General features: G+C 41.3%; 1 protein-coding gene across 1 annotated transcript; it reads right to left on the reverse strand.

Moving 5' to 3' along the window:
- Positions 1-10,269: 10,269 nt before the first annotated feature.
- ALDH8A1 (aldehyde dehydrogenase 8 family member A1) lies at positions 10,270-21,467 on the reverse strand. Its single transcript, XM_027669297.1, has 7 exons — positions 21,215-21,467; positions 16,481-16,628; positions 15,945-16,100; positions 14,084-14,233; positions 13,164-13,420; positions 12,211-12,372; positions 10,270-11,420 (listed from the first exon to the last, which is right to left on the reverse strand). The coding sequence occupies exons 1-7, from the start codon at positions 21,353-21,355 to the stop codon at positions 10,968-10,970; spliced, it is 1,467 nt and encodes a 488-aa protein (XP_027525098.1). The 5' UTR covers positions 21,356-21,467; the 3' UTR covers positions 10,270-10,967.
- Between the last annotated feature and the right edge of the window lie 183 nt (positions 21,468-21,650).

Genomic DNA, 21,650 nt, shown 5'->3' on the forward strand with positions numbered 1-21,650 from the left:
TCACAGGGCTCATCACCTAGTGTTGACATTTACAAGAACTGTAAGAAAAGGTTTCTCATTTCCATGTGTGGCAACGTGACCCTTACCTCTCAGTTCAGGATGTGGTCTTTATAAAGATTAAACTACAGGACATATCCTGAGGAAAGGGTGCAGTGCCACTCTGCATGACCACATGAACTGCACCAACCTTCTAGAGGGCTTGTGGAAGGACAGGGGGAAAATGAGACTGCCCCTAATCTCGGATATACAGTCACCTTTAAACAATACTTCAGTCACACAGTCCAATGACTGTCTCTTTACGTTTGCCTCATCCCAGTGCAGGGGGGAAATTGCAGTTCTAAGCAGAAAGTTAAGGGCTGGGGCTGTTCTTGGCCAAACTTCCTATTGCAATGACCTGAAACAAAGTAACAAGAATGGGCTGAGTCCTCCCAGCTCTGCAGACCTGGTCTGAGCTCACCATCACGCTCACCCACCCAGAGCAAAGCTGACCCTGACAATAAAAAGGCATCTACTGATGTTGGAAAAACAAAGTGCTGCATTCAGCATCTTCCCTAGGACCAGAGAGTTCTATCCTCATTCACATTTTTCCATTAATAAAGTATGTATCTGTCTTCCCTACAGAGAAATAAGAATTATTTGTTTCAGCTACAGGTGTTCTGCATGGAGATCTACAGGCCCAGAAATCATACCTATTCAAAGCATGGCAAATTGTTCAGGGCCATATAGAAAAAGAAAGGAGATTTCACATGAGGTTTGTGAAACCCCAGGCAACTTTCAGTTTAGTTAAGACAACATAACCCTGATTTGGCATGCCTAATGTACCTGCAGCTCTGATCATGCAGGGCTTAATCCATGTATGATCACTGCTTTGAGTGTTCACATTTCTTAAATTTAACTCAGAGAATAACTAAGTCGTCGCACATGGAAAGAGAAATAGTGCTGTGAATCAATCATAAAAATTATCTGACTTAGCTTCAAGAGCTATCAAAATCTGACAGCATCCCAGTGGCAGCTCAATGAAGTACAACTCCAGTCCTTAATGGCTGTTTCCTAAAACCAAAATAAGTTAAGTTCCTACACTACTTCATGGCAGTGAAATCCAGACAAAAATTTAGTATTGCTCAGAATATTGCGGTAGATTTGTGATTTTCCTGTCCCACGCATAGACGAGTTGTCAGCAGTTGGTTTTTCTCTGTATACGTGACTTGAACGACCTCAAAGGCAAAAGTTAACACCATCAGGAAAACCTATTTCATTTTTTTCCTGACTTTCATCCAAGTCTAGTCCTCACTTATATTCTGCTTCTTTACATCTGCTGTTATTTTTATGATTTAGAGGTATATAAATGGATTTACAATATTCATCTACAGTGAAATAAGGTCTTACCAGACTTCGTGAATTAAATAGTCTGATGTCCCAGTGATGCACACTGAAAGCTTTCATTCTTACTATTCCTGCATCAGCTCTGCTCTAACTCATCCCTACCAGATAATCAGCAGCCAAAGTACACACCAGCTGACACCTTGAATTTCAACAGTTAGTGTTTTCCAGGATGCCTGAAGACAACATAAACCACATTACAACAAAAGAAAGGAAGAAGCAAGAAAATTTCAGCCAGGAACATTCTGCCTCTCCTCTCCAAAGCAACTTTCTTCTCTGGTGAGATTATTCAAACCTTTCAGAACATGACTGCACGAGGTAAAAAACACCTTCAACTCACTTTGAAGAAATATCTTGCAGGTATTAGAGTTATAAGTTGCCTCAGCAGCAAAATGAAAAATGCTTCACACTTCCAGATGTAAGCTTAATTAGCCAAAGTTCATAAATTGCTTTGAAGATGGAAAGACCTCTGAAGGAAGCGCTAAGAACAGATAACTAGAATCCATCTTTTCTGGTATAAAAAAACCACCTCATAAAAAGCAGATTGATATTGCACAGAAAATGCACATCAGAAAAATTTTTCAATTGTAGTAGGATTATTCATCAGTGGTTTACTTGGAGCCTCAGGGGTTGCTCAGAAACTGGTATTTCCCAGATGTATCTCAGAGCTGGGATTTCACTACCTATTTTTGACAGGTAAACAAATGGGACATTAGAGTAAATATTGCTGGAACACCATAACATTTTCTTCAGCATTCAGGGCTCACAGTTTTCACATTTAAAATGCAGGAGATTTCTGACAGCTTCCTCAAAAAGTGATCTTTTTTTTGTGTCTGTCCAAGTATATAGCAACCCAGCTAAAAATGCTGTTTCTGCAGCATAGTATGCCCATTAAATAATTCATATCACTGACTAACACTAGTGAGAAAGGGTATGTAGGAGTGAAAAAACAAGTGAATCTGAGTGCATGAAAGCACATTTCTAATTATTAATTAGGAAGGAAAGAAAAATTGAGCACATTTAAAAATCAAACAGAAATGCACCTCTTACTGTGTTTTGTCCTTGGACAGAACATTATCATCTTGACATCCAAACTTCATAAACTGCAATAACTTCATCAAACCTCAGGAAGAATGACTGGAGAAATGACTTTCCTCCCCCAGTGCTGAACAGCTACATCTCTCAGACAAAGAAGAGACTTTGGTAAACAATGTTCTAATTCCACTGGGGGAAAGAGGTATTGGTCAGACCCTGGGAAGAAAAGTGAGTCCTAGGCAGGACAACAGCAAAACCAGAAGTGAACCATCAGCTGATGAGCAAAAGTAGACATTGATTTTTATCAGCTGAGAGGAATGTGACCTCCCATGAACCCTTGTCTTTAAAATAAGGTAGTTTTATTATTTAGAAGAGTGAATGGTGTTAAGCACTACAAATACACAGCAGGCTGTGCTATAAAGAGCTCAGGAATCTGAAAAACTGTTTTTCTTTTAGGCTGCTCATGGAAAGAAACTGAACAAGAAGGTAAGGTCTCAGACCAGAGTAAGATTTTCTTTGGAAGCACATGGATTAATAGCTCAGCTTGCCCTTCATACTGGAGCACCACACTGTGGAAAGTACATATCTGAATCGTCATGCACATATTTATTTTTTAAACATAAAGCAAAGGTTTCAAAACATATCACCAACAGAGGAAGCAGCCTGAAGCTCCTTGCAGGGGTCAGCTGATTAGAAGAATCTCCCAGTGCTGTACCAGCAAATTTATCTTCCAGTTACCAACAAACACTTGTGCACGTGGCTCTTGCAGGATGCTGGTTTTCACTCTGTCCCATATGACTCAAAGTCACAAAGACCAGATACATACTTTATGATCAAAAAAACCCTCCACACTGTGCATTTGAATAGGCAAAACTGACAGCTCTAAAAAAAATTATTAAACATAGGAATACAATTATGTACTACAAAAGTATAATTTCCATTCTCAAAAAGCTTAGTGCAGTTCTGGAAGCAAACCAGCACAGGAAGGAGGTAATTTCCTAATCAAACTTCTAAGACTATCTTATCATACCTACTCAATGTCCTTTACTTGGAAAATTGGCTCCAGTGTCTCCTTGGAAAAGGGTGTCTTAAATCTAGCCATTCAGCAGGGCTGAAATTACCTATTTTCAGATAACAGATGTTCATATGGAAACATGGATATTTCAGCACAAGAAGCCCAAACAGAATCACAGACTAGCATTCTGCTGTTTCCACCAACAAACATTCTGGCTTTCATCCTGAGGACAAAAGCTTGTATTTTCAGCACTTGAACACGGTTAATTCACTGAAGCCAAGTAAGTGTAAACAAATCAATTTTAAAAAATTAAGGCAAGATTAGGAAATGTTCCTTTTCTCCTTTTTGTTGGTTTGTGTTTTTTTTAAGTCAACCCTTGAAAATGCCATTCTACAGCTGCAGAAAATGTGACTTTTCCCTGACTTTTTCATTGGGTCAGCCAAACTTGAAGAAAAACAAGAAACCTCTCTGTAACCAAGGATAAACCCTTACTTTAATATGCACTGTTCCCAATGGGGGAGAAAATTCAATTACTAAAATGATAGCATATTTTATTATTATTACATTATTTCAGGAACTCAGAGTTAATTGGACAAGTTTAGCACCCTGCAAATGAATGTGTGTCCTCACTTCACAATAAATGCTCTATAATTGCTTCCATTTCTCTGAAACCAGGAGATAGCTCTCACTAGCAATACTCTGAAAGAAGCTTTTTGTGCTTCTGGGTACTTAATATAAACCCCATCTTTATCATATCTGAGCACTCTTCAGAAGCTCTCGAACACAGCGAAAAGTTCTTATTTCATCTTGTGTGTAACTGCGCAAAGGCTCCGCATGCCTACGGTGAAGTAGAAGCAGTGCTTGTTCCTCAACCTCAACTGCAGCTTAGCATCTGTCAGTCACCTACTCATATTCCAGCAGGCTCCTTGGATCAGGCATTCCTACCTTCACTTGAGCCAACTGCAAGGTCCAGCACATCTTCCCAAAGTGCAGAACAAAGACCGAGTGGTTGTAACCAGGTAACAAACCTTGGCCCGATCCACCTGACATGTCATGACTTCCCATCTTCCCCTTTTCATCTTAAAGCACTGCCCTTTCAGGACCCTCCCTTCTATGGGAGCATCTGCATTTTCTGGGAAATTATTAAGGACACTTGATGCCAGAGGAAAACACCACAAGACAGGCTGTGCCACAGTTAATTCATCATCCAGCAGAGAAGACATCTGTCAGGTGTGTACCACCATCTCCTGCGTTTTAGGACACAAAACTTGCTCTTCGACATAGCAGCCCAGTAGTGTGCATCTGCCCCTCTGAACTCCTCACTGACTCCTGTAATTGCTTCCCTGCATATGAACACACACACTCATATACACACACACCAGTTGTCTCCGTAAAATAAGTATTTCTGAAGCCAAAAGGTGTTGCAACACATTGTCCAACTCCTGCACTAGAAGGACTTTTTTCAGAATTTGGAATAATTCGCCTGCCTCTACATCCTTTAAAAGAGAACAGAAATAGATGCACAACATGACGGTAATATTACATACAAAGGTATGTAATTATTTGCAGTTTCAGCACATTCTGCTTATTCTCTCTGGGATCATGTTGGCTCTCCTGTTAATTAGAATCATGGAATCCACTGGGTTGGAAAAGACCTCTGAGATCATGAAGTCCAACCCTTGATCCAATACCGCCATGGTTACTAGACCATGGCCACAAAGTGCAAAATCCAGTCTCATCGTAAAAACCTCCAGAGATGGTGAATCCACCACCTCCCTGGGTATCCCATTCCAATGTCTGATTACTCTCTCTGTAAAAATTTCTTCCTAATATCCAACCTAAACCTCCCTGGCACTGCTTAAGACCATGCCCTCTCATCCTACTGCTGGTTGCCTGGGAGAAGAGACCAACCCCCACCTGGCTACAGCCTCCTTTCAGGTAGTTGTAGAGAGTGATGAGGTCTCCCCTGAGCCTCCTCTTCTCCAGGCTGAACAACCCCAGCTCCCTCAGCCTCTCCTCATAGGACTTGTGCTCAAGTCCCTTCACCAGCCTTGTTGCTCTTTTCTGGACCTGCTCCAGCACCTCAATATCCTTCCTGAACTGACGGGCCCAGAACTGGACACAGTACTCCAGGTGTGGCCTCACCAGCACTGAGTACAGGGGAAGAATCACTTCCCTGGACCTGCTGGCCACACTGTTCCTGATACAGGCCAGGATGACAGTGGCCTTCTTGGCCACCTGGGCACACTGCTGGCTCATGTTCAGCTTCCTGTCAATCCAAACTCCCAGGTCTCTTTCTGCCTGGCTGCTCTCCAGCCACTCTGTCCCCAGCCTGTAGTGCTGTAGGGGGTTGTTCTGGTCAAAGTGCAGGACCCGGCACTTGGCTTTGTTGAACCTCATCCCATTGGAATCAGCCCATCTCTCCAGCTTGTCCAGGTCCCTCTGCAGAGCCCTCCTGCCTTCGAGCACTCCCCCCCCCAGTTTGGTATAATCTGCAGATTTGCTAATGGTACACTCAATCCCCTCATCCAGATCATCAGTAAAGATATTAAACAGAACTGGGCCCACCACTGATCCCTGGGGGACACCACTAGTGACCAGCCAACTGGATGCAGCACTGTTCACCACCACTCTCTGGGCCCAGTCCTCCAGCCAGTTCCTAACCCAGCACAGAGTACCCCTGTCCAAGCCGTGGGCTGCCACTTTTTCAGGAGTATGCTATGGGAGATGGTCTCAAAGGCTTTGCTAAAGTCCAGACAGACCACATTCACAGCCTTCCCCTCATCCAGGTGGGTCACCTGATCATAAAAGGAGATCAGGTTGGTCAGACAGGATCTGCCCTTCCTAAACCTGTGCTGGCTGCAGTGATGTAGCAGAGCTCATGCTGAGTTCCACACTGTTGGGCTGGTTTGGCTGAACTAGTATTCTCACACTGATTATGCTTTCCCTCATAATCTGCAAATCCTTTTCAACTGCTCCTTTTCAGGAGGCACAACCATACCCATAGTTTCTGGACACATAACTAGCTTTCAGCTGCATTTAAATGCATCCAGGTTACCTGGTTCTAATACTGTAAGACTTCCCTCTTTTTCTCATTTTACCCCGCTCTTCACCTAAAGTACAAGTGCTAGCAATAGGGATTTGACATATTGTAGAACAAAGCTCATGCATTGTCACCCTCTAAACACAAGCATCACCCTCCAAGTGCAAAAACAAATGCTTGGAAAGTAGAGGAACAGAATTCAATGAAGAAAATGTCCCCATCACCAGGATTTACTCTAACTGTTGTGGGTCTCCTTTATTCATTATCTTTCTACATCATATTTGATTACTATCTAGGGTGGAAAGTGAGACCTGATCTTACTCTAAGCATAGGAAAATTTCATTCCATATTCATTTTTCACTCTCTCACCGCAAAGAAAATCCACAGATTTAATACAAAGCTTGAGGTAAGTACTTGGACACTTCAGACAGCATTCCTTCTACAGCTGAGACAGGTGTTGAGCAAACATGCTTCAAGCTTGATCAAAAACTTATACCTCAATCCTGAAGACAAGCCTGACAAGAAAGTCCTCACAGTTCCCTCAGGATCCCACTGGTCTTTTTACTTTTTTCTTCTTTTTTGTTGTTATTAAAAGGAAAATCTTAGGGATTTGACTCCACTTGTGAAGCTGAATCTTATGGTATAGCTTTCTGAAGCTTGGAAATTCAAAACTAAGGTTTTAAAACTAGCCTAGCTCACATTCTAGTTCTGCACATTGAAGTTAGGCATGAAACCTTCTTTGACCCAAAAAGTCAGGTCTCTTTTCATCCCTGATTTGCCTAAGTTACAAACACTATGGGAACAGGAACATAGCTTTACTTGAATATAAACATTAGAGCTGTTGTGTCTCCTTCTCCAAAGTATGTCCAGAGATTCCCAAATCAAAGCTGCTTTCAAGCCTTATACAATAACTGGATACAGATATAAACAGGCTGAGAAAAGATCTGAAATAGAACAAAAATAACCTTATGCTAATCGAGAGCTGTAAAGTATGGCAAATGTATTAATACTTCCCTATGCAAAGTAATCATCTCACACTTGTGAGATAATCTAGTGTTAAACAGAACTGTACTTGCTCCATCAGTAAGAATTAACAGATGGAGCAACTCTTTGAGCTTTACGTAACAGTAATTAAACAAATCCTCACAACGGCCACATGATTTCATGCACAAGCCAGGGCAGTCTACAGAAAAAAGCTTTGCTGTCATGTTGGAAAATTCTAGGATGTGTAGCCCAAAGAGCTCTGCAAGGGCCATCAGCCTGATGACTTGTATCAGCCTGCCTCATTCTCCAGGATATCCTCTTCACTGCGCACTCAGAGTAAGAGAAGAAAACTCGGAAACAAAACAGCTGCAACAGACACCTTCCTCATCTGCAGGAAGAAGTTCTTGGACTGCTTCATCTGTAAGCTGAGACAGTTATCCATGTACATTGCTATATTGAAAGTCGGTCTGAATAAAAAGCATGGGGAAGTTCATAGCATTCATCATACAGGAGAATTCAGTGTCCCCACAGAGGTTACCTGGTACAAGCAGGTAACCTCTTTCATGTCACCTGTTTCACTACCACAAGCACTAGCAGCTCTCTTGTGATGAAGCTGAGGCTGGAGGTGGGTGTGGGAAATGTAAGAACTACCCATTACTTCAGGCAGGAAAAGAAATCTCCCCACTAGGTAACACCCATACATCCGTACATATCCATGTTTGAATCTCTGTTCATCTAAAAGGGCAAGAAATAGCAGGATAAGCAAGGCACTTGAACTGCACCTTAACTGGAAAAGGAAAGAGTCCATCCATTACAGATGAAAAACACAGGAAGGGACAATATTTTGTACCTTCACATGGGCTCTCCCTCCTGCCCAAAAGTAAGCAGTATCATTAGCGTCAGTGGACGTCCCTCTCTGAGGTGCTGGACATAGGGATGATTGAAAGGGGTACCCCAGGAGTTCACCTCTGAGAAACCCTCAGAGCCATGCTGGACATGGAATTGCCATGGGGGCATCTGGGGGTCCTACAGAGCTCCATCCCCATCCCACCTACTACTCTACTTCTCCACTACTCCACCTTTGATGTCTTGGGCCAGAAATATACAGATGACACACAGGCCTTTGTCTCCAGTATGTGAAATATACATAGAAGTCTTCCATGGCATCTAATGCAAAGACAAAATCAACACCTGAAAGCAAATTCATTTCAATAAGACTGAACCATAGACCAGATCCAGGTGGTGGAAGGAATCCATCCATATCTACTAATTGTGCAATATCCCATCTGCTGTTGCTGAAAACGTCTGCCCTCCCACCCCCAGCTAATGAAGAGTTTCACAGTTTTTGGGTTCTGCTCTTCCAAACAGGATTTGTAAATAGAAAAAAAAAATACGCAGAATGAAACATGCACTGATAGAGCTGTTCATTCCCCTCTCAGCAAAATGAGCTACTGGGGGGAGTTAAAAACACCAAAGCACATGTTCTGCTGCCACCACCTGGCCATGAATAGACCTAGATAGAGTTTTAAAATAAAATGTGCTTCTTCAGAATGCATCAATTCACTAAGCCTATCATTTTTATATCCTTTTATTTTCCTTTACCTGTCTTCAGCTGGGTGTACTTGTACCGAATCCATCAGAAGCCCAGAGCCCCAGCTTGCCTGGCAGGTCTGCCCTGCAACCAGGTGGGATTCAGAGATCTTGAAGTTCATCACAGACTTGGGCCTCAGCTCTGTGATAAAAGTTGTCTTAGAAAAGTCTTCTGAAAATCACCTTTTCAGTCAATTCAGGACACATGTAGAAAATACTTCTGAAAGGATCCATCCCCTATTCTAAAACTTTTAGAGTACCCGGCACAACTTGTGGAAAGTGAGGATGACATCACAATTACTATAGAGACTTCTCTCAACAAAAACTACTTAAAGAGAGAGAAAAGACTGTCTTTATGCAGTTGTAATCTGAAACAGCCTGTAGGCATTTATTTTTTTTTGCTGAGAAAAGTGCAAATCCAGCATGAGCTTCATCAAACTCTGGAAAGAAAAAATTAATCCTATCTGGAAAACATACTCTCGAAAAGTAAACCATGCAAAAAACTTACCTTAAATAGAAATAACAAAATAAAGGTATGGATTAGTATTCATATATTGGCCTAGAGACTCCTCTAGATGGTCTGCATCAGTTTTATCAGCCTGGCAAATCATAGCTCCACAACCTTAGAAACTTTATAAATCATAAATATGACATTTTTTATTAACCCCAAATCTCTCTCTGTATTTTCTTTCAGTGTGCAAAGGAGCAGCAGAAAGCAATTTGCTACTCCATTCTTTCACTTCTCTTTAGTCATAATTTTTCATCTATTTTTTTTTTTTATATGGCACTTTTCTTTTGCCCCAACACCCCTAAAAAAATATCCCAATTACTCATTAGCTCGTCTCAGAATACAGGCATTTATGAAACTCTATGCAGCTTTGTTTACTGTGAAATGCAGCTCAAAACTTGAAAAACAAATCATGAAGGGTGGCTTTAAAAATTCAGTAGCAAGCTAACCTTCTCGGGAGGGTAAATGTGTATCCAGCTCTGTATCTCTTTTTGTTGAATGCAAGCAATTTTTTGATATACTCAATTAAAAAAAAAATCTCTGCAAACAGATGAGGAAAAGTTGAAAGTGGTTTTACATTTTGGTGACAAACATTTCCAACAGTTAGTTCTCTTAGGAGTCATTTCTAGTTTTTATTAATGAAGAATGATGCTGCTGTCTGGGATGCAGCCACATCTTTGTTAAGGGATGTTAAAAACCACCATCACTGAGGCCTAGAAGTGAAAAAAGGCTTTAATTTCAAAATAGTTAGAGAACAGGCATTAGGATGATTCAGCTGCATACTATAAAGCAGGTTATAACTAAAACATTTATTGTCTCCATGAATATAATGAGAATTTCATGATCCCATGGTTTAAAACCACTTAGTACATTAAAGGTAGTTCCGCAGGCTTTCAGTGTGCTATAGCATTAGTCCTTATCTGATATCAGTGAAGTGCAATATGGATTGATATGTGGACCATAGAGTGAAATAGGCTGATTGCCTATTCACTAATATCAGCCTTATCATGTGCTTGCCACTTTGTCCCTCAAGGTAATTCATCAACCAGAGGTACAGTCATATATCACTCTTTCTCCAATCTGCCTTAGAGAGACAGATTTTTGAGACCCAAATACTCAAAAAGCTTTAGGATCCATAAAATAGGCAAGTCATCTGGCTTGGAATGGGTTGATTGTGGAGTCCACACTGATCTTCTCATTCAACATGAAAAGCTGCCTTCAACATTAGCATTTGGAATGACTGTTTTCAGATGTCATTGACATTACTTGACCACAGTTCAAGAAAAAGATGGCCACAATAGCAGCCTGTGTTCTAGAGAGCCATTTTTGGTAACTCAAATTACTGTAATTTTTTTCTTGTAACTCAAATTACTGTCATTTATTTTACTCTAAAATACTTCCTTTTACATATGTCAGTGCTTTATTGTGATGGTTTTGACCTCTGTGAAGAACTCGTAGGAATCCTTTGCTCCCTCCCTTCCTATGCCTGAGGCTTTCATCCCACCAAATGGCATGTTCAGATCTCTCACAAGCCAGCAGTTGGTCCACACTAATCCAGACTGTAGCCTGTGTGCCACCCGGTGAACGCGTCCCACGTTGCTGGACCACACAGTGGCTGCCAAGCCATATTTCACACCATTGGCTCTTCTGATCACTTCTTCTTCTGTATCAAATGCTACCACACATGTCACAGGACCAAAGATCTCTTCTTGCATGCAACAAGATTCATCCTTAACTTCAGCAATAACTGTGGGCAACATGAAATAGCCTTTCTGGTTGCCAGGTGGGAGATCCAAAGCATCCACTCCCTCTCCACAGAGGACTCTGGCTCCTTCAGCCTGGGCTTTCTTCACATAGTTCCTTACCTGGGAAAGCAACAGGAAAACATCACTGCTAAAGGACACCAAATCCTGAGGCTCCACACATTAGCAGGAGCCCCTGAATAACTCCAAATGGAACATACTGCCCTCTTACAACAGAGGGTAGCTTTCCCCAGCTTTTGTTCTTAAGTTTCTTTAAAGGTAAAGCTGTGTATTTCTTGCTGAAAAAACAATTGTTTCTCTTTCCTAACACTTACTAGCCTAGCAGGCAACACTGCTGGTCCTTCTGGATAAGTATTGTCTAAAGGGTAGTGCCCTTGGTGAAAACACAAGTGTTCCCAGAGCCTCCCTCCCTTCTTCTAGGAGCCTGGGCAGTCTGCCATATATTCAACACCATGGTTCACTCCTTTACTCCAAGGGATCAGTAATATTTTCCTGCCTCACAGGCAGGCTTATTAAATTTTTACATGCCACTAGGATGATGAATGCTACAGAAAATCTCATCAATAAATAATTAAAGATGTTTCCATGGCTGCTGCCACCATATGCTTGCTACCTTGAACACATCAGACATACTGTTGATCTGCTTCTGCCTTTCTGCAATTGTTGCCTGGTTTCTCTTCTTACAGAAAGCCCAGAGAGACACCACAGGACTTCCTTTTCTTTTTCTTCTTTTAGGCACCTTGGTAGGTTAAACTTGGAAGTCTCTTTGGAGCCACAGACAGAGGACCTTGGGAAGTGGGTATTTCTACCGCTCTACTTTCAGAACCTCTGAAATCCCCTTGTGCAGCCCTCTAGAAGATGAGAAGAAATCACAAACTCTATGTAACATCACCTTTTCTAGATGTTCTTTACTTATAAGTGCTCCCACATCGACTGTAGGATCTGAGGGATTCCCGGTCTTCCACTTCTTGGCCTCTGCTACAAACCTCTTCAAAAACTCACTGTATATGCCCCTCTGAACAAAGATCCTGGAGGTGCAGAGACAGATCTCACCCTACCAAAAAGAAAGGAACAAAAAAAGAAATCAACAATGTTGGCTCATATTACACTGTACTATTGATGCATCCTAGGAGTCATATCCCACATCCTTGTGTCTCCACATCCTCAGAAGTGCAAACTACATTAACCAGCAAAGTGGGATTTTTTTTCCAGATAAAAAAGGAAAAGGGAAGGAAAAAAACAACATCAGGATCATGCAGTCACTACCATAAGTAAATCTGATTTTTCATTGACTCCATATTTTCTCTTTCAACATTTTTCATAGGAAATGTGATTCCAATTCTGAATGATCTCTGTCTTCATTTCCTGATAATCGATTTCTGATACCAAGCTAGTTTTCTGAACATTTGCGCTGATACAGTTTCCTGGCTTTGGTAATCTCTCCTGAGGGTGGTGATGAGGGAAGAACAATGTTGGTAAAATTTGGACAGAAATCTCCTAATTTAATTCAGCAAATCAGCAAGCTTCCCACTTACTTGAACAGTGGGACTTACAGCAGCCGCTTCCTGGAGAGATAAGCAATGTAACTTTTTTGAGAGGAGTAATGACACCTTGTTACCTTGTGATGGACAGCACAAATAAGAGCTCTTTATTACTTTGTTCCTTGCTCATGCAATAATGAAACTTTCTTCATATTTTTCTACTTAGGCTTTTCTCACAACACAATTTCGAAACAGACCCTGACAATTTACAGATCCAAAGGCATAGGCACATGCACACGAACTCTTGAACACACGTCCCTCCTTGCTGCAAACAGGGTTTATATGCTACAGAGGTGGGAGGAACCTGGTTGGCAAAGCTGGACCTCAGGGTAGTAGGGATGCATTGGCTCAAGTCGGCATCATCGAAGATGATGGCGGGGTTTTTGCCTCCCAGTTCCAGTGAAAGCCGCTTGCAGTGTGGAGCACTTTTCTCCGTGATCCGCTGGGCTGTCAGTGTGCTTCCCGTGAAGGAGACCAGAGGCACATCAGGGTGGCAGACGAGGGCTTCTCCTGCCTTGGCGCCTGTTCCAAACACTATATTCACCACCCCATGAGGAACCCCTGATGGGAAGAAAGGCACACAGTCATTGTTCCCTTCCCATTGCTCTGCAGGTTTCACTTCACTGTGTTTCGTCCCAGAAGTTAGAAAATCACCTGTAACTCTAGAGTGTCAAATACTGACCCTTAACTTAAGCAGAAGCTGAAATGCATGATGTTAAATAGCTCTGGAGATCATGGGTTAAATGATAAAACCAATTCCACTGATCAGTCGATCTCATCTGATATGCATCATCAGAGATCCAGTTCTCAGTCATTCAAAGAAGAAACAATCATCCTCCCAGTTTTAGTTAACAGTGCATCAAATACAACCATGACACAGATACCAAGAGCTGATTCTCACTCTTGTATGCTCTCATGGCTCCTCGGCTGGCATCACAGACTTAAGGACATCCTTAAGCGGAGTGCAGGAGGGGCAAAGGAGGCCTTTTCATCAGAAGATAGTGGGAAAAAATGGGCAATAGCTGGGGTTGGAGAGATGGGATAGTATGAGGACTGGGAAAGCTTTTTTTCTCTGGTGCAACATTCAGCTAGAGCAAACAGTCTTTCCCAAAGCCTTTGAGCACCTTCTGATTTCTGCAACAACAAAAGAACCCCCAACAAAATGGTGCACAGACAAGCATTTTTCCACCCCACTTCCCCTCTTTAGCATGCTACAGGACTTACCTGCTTTCTCCAAGAGCTTGCACATCATCCAGGCTGTGACAGATGTCATCTCACTTGGCTTGGCAACCACAGTATTTCCACATGCAATGGCAGGAGCTATTTTCCACGTCAACAAATACAGTGGCAAATTCCAAGGACTGATTAAACCAGCTACAAAGCAAATCAAAGGCAGAAATTCAATCTGCTGGGATACAAAACTCATTTCTCTGACCTCAAGAAGTTATACACCAATTCAGATTTATGAAGGGAATTTGGCTATGGCTCTTATTTGCAGAAAATTGTACAATAAATTTGCAGCATTTCTCACAGGCAAATAACTTTTTAAAATTATTCTAAAGGTGATCAACTGAACTCTCTGAATCAAAGTTTTGCTGCTTCTTCAGGGTAGAATCTGATATTCACAGGAAGTTTTTCAGTGTTTCCTAGGAACATTAATGCAAGGTTAGCCATAACAATCATTTACATCAACTGGTCTGTGGTAATACTTTGTGTTAGCAAACAGCAGGTGAAGGTAATTATAGAATGGTTTGTGTTGTGAGGGTCCTTAAAGATCACGTAGTTCAAATTCCCCTGTCATGGGCAGGGACACTTTTCATTTGACCAGGTTGCTCAATCTGGCTCTGAACAATTCCAGGGATGGGGCATTGACCAGTTCTCTGGGAACCTGTTCCACCATCCTCACAGTAAAGAACTTTTTCCTAATATCTAATCTAAACCTACCCTCCTTCAATTTGAAGCCATTACCCCTTGCTCTATCGCTACATGTCCTTGCAAAAAGTCCCTCTTCAGCTCTCTTGTAGGTCTCCTGAGAGCTTTTTCTTCTCCAGGCTGAATGTGTTAGCTCGGATCATTCTTGCTTTCTTTTGCTCTTCAAAGTTTTTCTTGTTTTTCAATTTTAATATTTAAAAAGTATGTATAACATATAGTACACATTTTCCAGATAAATTTTAGTCAAAGTCATGAGTGCCAAAATTTATCACTGTACAAAACTCTTGTTCCCACAAATTGCTCAATTATCAGAATTATTTTCAGTAATTGCCTGTAGGAATATTTTCACTTTACATATTTATAAGAAATTATGAAAAATATCCGTGATTGTTAGGTGTGACTCCTCACAAAAGCCACAGGATTTCTTGCTGTTTGATGGAGTAGATACAGTGAAGGACTTTTCCTGATGAGAGTGATTTTACCAGAAGTAGTCATGTTCTCCACTGCTCAAGAAAACTTTTAAATAGGTCCACTAGGTTAGCCAATTTTATGTTTTAAATAATTCAAGTGTAAATGTGGAGCACTCATATATAATTAATGTTATATGTTATTTATACTATATATATATATAATATAACCTAATAATAAAATCAATACACCATCATTACTTTGTCAGCTGAGCACAGCCACCTTATTTGTGAAGCAGCAGCAGCATCTAGTGGCTGAGTTCAGCAATTCCTCAGCTAGAACCGGTTTATCCACCCACGTGCACTCAGGTCACGTTGCAAGCAACTACTGCTTTACTAAAGGTGAGGAGTATCCTGCTCTCCCTGCAGGAGTAGCTGCTCAATGCTCTGCATGCCTCACTGACCCCCAGCTGTAATACTTAACTACAAAGACACACATGCACAAAACACAAGAGAGATTTTGAGGGTGAGAGGTGGCAGGTTTGGCTTTTTAAGGCACGCAATAATTTTTTTGTCATGAAGTAGCATAACTGATTTTATGTGAAGCTACTGATGCTTTAGTGGACAAGCCATGTTTCGCACATGACTTAGAGACAATAAATGCTGTTGAAAAAATCCTTTCTTTTCTGAGCCACATTTGAGGCAGACGTTTTGCCAAGCTATTCAGCATGTCAAGATCATCATACCAACTCCAACAGGTGCCCTCGAGGTGTAATGCACACAGCCCATGGTTGCCATCTCAGTGCACTCTGTGACGTGGTGAAGGATGGAAGAGGCAAAGAATCGGAAGTTGTACACAGCTCGAGGGATGTCCACTGTTCTGGCAAATGTAATAGTTTTTCCTGAAACAAAACCAAGCAAGCACACTGCTATTACGGACAGAAACAGTGCTTTTATACTCTGCTCTGAAAGTTGATTTGTATGTTTTTTGGGAAACGTCTTTTGTCCTGCACCCGAGTAATCCCCAGCACAGTGCAACCCTTAGTCAATGACAACAGCCCCCCTCTAGTGATGCACTCCAAATATCTAACAGCTGAAGTCAAAGTCAGCAATTCTAAAAAACAAGAATGCCCCAGGAATCCAAAATCCAAAACTTCTTCAAAGTTCATGCACATCAACTTCAGTTTGCTCCAACAGTTTATACCATACTAAAAATTTCATCCAAATCCTTCATTTCAACAATCAGCAAGACACACTTAGAACGAACAGTTCCAATTTTTACCCTGATCCTTTGACTCTGCTTGTGCAAACGCTTCCAGATCATGTTCAATCAGGTCTGCCAATTTGTTCAGGATCTGAGATCTTTCCCATGGACTTTTTGAGGACCAAATTGGAAAGGCATCTTTGGCAGCTTTGACAGCAGCTTCCACCTTAAAAAGTAAAAGAGGGATGGTGAATGTTTATGAAAGGCATAAGAAAATATCAAACTCTCAGCAGATGAATTCAGATTTCAGAGGCTTGTAATCCAGATCACACTGCTGGGAAGATGACATCTCCTTAGAGCTTCTCCATTGTCATCAAGACACTATCCCGTAACTCAAAAAGTGTTATTGAAATAAGAATATCTAGAAAAAAAAATTCCACAGGAAGTCTTGCTTTTCTCCAAATTCCAGCAACTTGTAGGCAACCTCCAGGCCTGGAGGAAATGTTGGACTGGTCAACTGATACCAGCAAGTGCGACTGACCAAACTGAAGCAGAATCTTGTTGCTCATGGAGAAAAGAGCAAGAATCTCCCCTGGAGCAAATGCAGTTTCAGTCTAAACATCCACAGCCCTTCCAATACAATACAGGACTTCAGCTGTTCCAGACAACGATGAAAGTAAGGGGCTGCAGAAGGAACAGAATGTATGTCCTGCTAGCCCTTGATTTCCTCTCCCCTTTGCACCATTTGGTTCAAGCAAGGACTAAGAATATATTTAAGGAATGGACACTAAGAATATATTTAAGGAATGGACACTGAGAAAAATTTTATCTTACCTGATCACAGCTAGAAATTCATTAATGCCCTCACAGGAAATAAGTTCCTTTCTAAACTCTTGGAGTTTAGTCAGTTCTCTCATCAGACACCTATTGAAACCTACAGATAAGAAAGATCATTATATGCATTTATGTAAATGCATACCAGTCTTATCAGTATTTTACTTGAGATGTACATGACCCTTGCATGGTCCTTCAGCCTGACCTTTCTTCTGAATAGTGGCAGATTACCAGCACTTTTCTGAAGCAGACTAGGCTTCAAAGGATTAAAATTTATCAGAAAGCTTTCTCTCCCATGAATCATTTCCTCCGGACTCTTACGTTGAAGTTACCTGCATCTACTGATTTATAAGCAGTTCCTTCTTGATGTTTACCAGTCTCAGACTAAGTAAAGATGGTCATCAATATCCTTCCATGTTTTAATTAAGTGCCCTTTTTCCCAATTTTTCTTCCTATGTATCACTTCTTCATTGTTCTAATGTCTAATCAAGGTGAGTTTTTAGTCAAAGCTGTCTTAGCTGGTTTCCTAAAATTTTTGCACATAAAATTTCTTCAGATTTTGGAAATCTGCCAAAATCAGTAACTAGGAGGATGCTAGTGATGACCTCTCCAAATGTTGCCACGTTGCTGGTTCACATGCAGTCACTAAAGGCTCCTTTCTACCAATTCTACAAAACTGAGTTCCAAATTTGTTCCTTCTGATGCTTCAGAGCTTTTCTGGATTTTTTTAACTTTTGTAGATTTTAGAAGTAGTTGTGTAGTAAACATAGATTTTAATGTAGCTGTATTGTATCCCTTACCCTTTATCAATGCCTCTAAATTGTGTTAGCGTGCTTAGTCTTTTTCCAAGGTAGAATTGTAGAAAAACACCCCTGTTTAAGATCATCTCACTCTAGGCCTGGACCAGGAGATATCACACAGACAAAGCAATCTTAAAGCCCAGAATTTTGGAGGAACTCCAAGGACCATACATGCTTTGAAGAAGATGAAGATGAGGAATAAGGGGTCCCAAATGCCCCCAGACTCAATTCCCGAAGGGGCGCATCAGAAGGCAGAACGGGGCAGAACTGGAGGTGGACAGATCTGGGATTGGACGGACCTTATTATAAAATCATAGAACCACTGTCTGGGTGCGCGCGCGTGGTGTGTATTCCTCTAGGCCTACTGCTCCCTTTATCTTATCTTACACACTAAATTGGCCTGGAGTCTTTTTCTCAGGTCTTTTTAGGCAACACTTCAGATTGTGATGGGTGACACCTCAATTATGTTTTACTAATGAGGGCACAAAATTTTAAGCAGGGAGAAAAAAAAAATAAAATCTATCTACCCCTTCTTCGCCATCCCATGTACATGAGAATTTATGGTCCCCATAAAAATAAGACCCAGAGTTTGAGTGCCAGAACAATACCAGTACAGAGGCCAAGGAAGGAAATAAACCAACATGCACAATGTCACATGGATCACTTGCTATGCCCAGAAACCTAGACTCTAGTCTTTCAACTGTAGTTCAACAACCTACTGCTTAAGTGATGATGATAGCAGGCTGTCAGTCACTGAACAGCTGAAGCAGGACCAAGGCAGGCCTGGGAAAGGGGAACTGCAGCTTCCTGAGCGAGTCCAGTGCAGATGCCACACTACCCTGAAAAGGTTCACCCTCTGTGAAACCATACCACCTTCACTAATTAACTTGTTCTTCCACCCTCCCATCTTGTGCTGCTGCTGCTCATCTGTCTTCTCCTCTGTGGCCTTTTCCACCGGGTGCTGCCAGGACAGAAGACAATGAAGACCATCTGCATTTTTAACCCTTCAGTGGGTTTAGAAGAAGGACAAAAATGTTGCTTTTTCACAGACAGCAGAAGAGAAAACTAGCAAAGGAAGGAATTAAGTGGCAGTAGATTAATCTAAAAAAGGTAAGAGGAAAAAAGAGATTGGTACAGATGTAAGAGAGCATACAAAAGTTAAACAGTTACTTAGTTTGACTAGCAAAAAGCAGCAAAGACAGTCAAGCCACAAACACACGTAAGAATTAAACTATGAACTCGTGTGTCTGAAACACTTCCTTCTGCTTTCCTCTTCTGCACAAGACAGACACAGAGAAAAAACACACAATCCAGACCCATCATAAAAGGTTGATATCAAAATAGCCCAAACTGAACTGCCCTCAGGACATGATTTTGCTTTTGCAGGGGCTGACGAACAGAAGGAAGATTCTTTAAAGAGGTTTTTAGAAAGTAGATATTTGCCAGCACTAATTAGTCCTCACCAGTCTGTCTGAGATACAGGGCACCTGCTCAGCTTGCTGTGCTACTGCTATTTAGAATTTAAGACATCTAGGTGAGGGAACAAACTAACCCCTGAAAAAAATACATTCAGTGTTTTTGGCAGAAAGTGGCTGAAATGGCTACTGCAGCTGACATGGTGTTAAACTCCAGGGTCAGCAACAGATTTGCTGTCTTCCTCCATTTCACCTTCTAATCTTCCACTAAAATTAACCAAGAAAATATCCAACTGGACATTAAGCCTTGCTGGAAACTGGCATCCTGAGTTCTTTGTTGAACTTAGGTCTATATGCTTAATCTGGTATCTCTAGATAACCTCAAGTAGTATGTGATTGCATTTTCTTCAGCATATTCCATCAGTCACCAGTGGATGCCAGCTCTGCAGAGCCCAGTCTTCTTGTGAGTAGTCTAAAGGCAGGACTAAAGCACTCGCCAAATTTACAGGTCTTTAAACTGGGTTCCTGAAAGAGAAAAGCCATTGCTCTTGGTATATTTGAACTGTATCTCCAGAGTGGCCAGTAGTCTACTTTGTTAGGTTGTTCTGGTATTCTCGAATCTCTCTTTTAATGATTTTGCAAATGAATGGACAGGAAGATTTGCACCTGCACATTAAAGAAAAGTCTGTTCATGTATAATTAGGGTTGGAATGAACTTATACAGATTTATTCTAACAAACCCAGCCTGTTACTCTTTAACCCTTGGTCATCAGCATCTAACAAATATTTACCCAGTTGCAATTACAGTGCAAAGGTTTCTGCTGAGAAAAGCAAAGAGAAAGATGTCAATAAGGCTGAAATTCAAGTGAAGGAAACAGCTACATACAGCAGTAGTTTGTTTTAAATATAATTTTGAAAATACTGTCCGCTACTACTTGTCAATATTTTCCAAGTCTTTTGTGCTATCCAAGCTTGTCCAGCAGCTCCTCTCTTCATTAAATCTGAAGCACTATTTTAGACACAGACTTGTAGGTTCCTTATGAAGTAGAATCAATGAAACTGCAGCTCCCCGATCAATGTCATTGCCCATCTACACCTTCACACGTACAAGGTAACACGAAACATTCATCCCACTAGAGAGCATGGGACCAGGAAACTTATTCAGGCAGACGACAGAGTATGTTATAAAGAAATGCACTCATCACAGCTACTCCATTACCTCTACTGAATATCCAACTGCTAAACCAAAACCAAAGAGGTCCAGAAGCTTTTTACCATCTTCAGAGAAGAGACAAGACAAAAATCCTTTTAAATGAAAACTGCAAATCATCAAGAGACTAAGAGAGAACACATTTAGTTACATATGGTGCCTCTAAGTTTATTTACAGAAGAGATCAATAAACGCTTTTCTCTCTTACAGATTGTTTATACTTACAGCCAATCTGAGCGTTATTGTTAACTTATGCACGACATCTCCCATGTGAGCTGACAGAGCTCCACGGAAGCTACTTGAGTTTAGCTGATTCATACCAGCTTAGGATCCAGACCGTAACTGTCTAGTAGCAAAATGTGAAAAAATAACAGCATTTGCTGCCACAGCAGTGGATTACACAGCACTACAACATAATCAAAAACTCACTCATTTAAGTGTTGAAGTCTTCCTAATTTTTCTGTTCTCTTACCGTCAGCCCCTCTTACTCAAAAGATTATTGTTATGTGCATTTGACATTTTTCACTTCTTTGTACATCTGGACAGTACTCACCTCTTCTTTGCCACTGTCTGGCACCTTGCAATAGACATCTCCGGTGGATGGATTATAGGAGTCTATGTAGGAGGAACAAGGAATAAATTTGCCACCTATAAAGTTTTCCAGCACTAAGAGAGCCTTTGACTGAGCCATCATTAGCTGCTTGCTTCATCTGTGACTTTTCCTCCATGAGGCATCAACTTAGATTAGTGTATCTGTATGTATTTGCACAGCAAGTCTGAACTCCTCCCCCTCTCTCTCCCTGCACCGCTTGCTTGCTTGCAAGTGGGAACAAACCCTGGTTACAACAGCAGGAAAGGGGGAATGGGGAAAAATTACTATTTCTGTGACACTTGGTCCTTTTCTAGGAGTTGAAGCAAGGAGGCAAAAACAGCATAGTTGCTGGAAAACAGCTCTTCTTTCTCTCTAGGAAATGAAGTACCAAAGAAAA

This window comes from Corapipo altera, unplaced genomic scaffold, assembly GCF_003945725.1.
Source record: "Corapipo altera isolate COAL_440 unplaced genomic scaffold, ASM394572v1 2b, whole genome shotgun sequence".
NCBI classification, from domain to species: domain Eukaryota; kingdom Metazoa; phylum Chordata; class Aves; order Passeriformes; family Pipridae; genus Corapipo; species Corapipo altera.

What these genes read in the sequence shown, in the direction of transcription:
- ALDH8A1 (XM_027669297.1), bottom strand. Translation starts at nt 21,355, where the DNA reads ATGATGGCTCAGTCAAAGGCTCTCTTAGTGCTGGAAAACTTTATAGGT. An exon ending in AGCAGAGTCAAAGGATCAGG is followed by an intron (nt 16,101 to 16,480) that starts GTAAAAATTGGA and finishes GTTTTGTTTCAG; the next exon opens with GAAAAACTATTACATTTGCC. An exon ending in CAAGCTCTTGGAGAAAGCAG is followed by an intron (nt 13,421 to 14,083) that starts GTAAGTCCTGTA and finishes TCTTCCCATCAG; the next exon opens with GGGTTCCTCATGGGGTGGTG.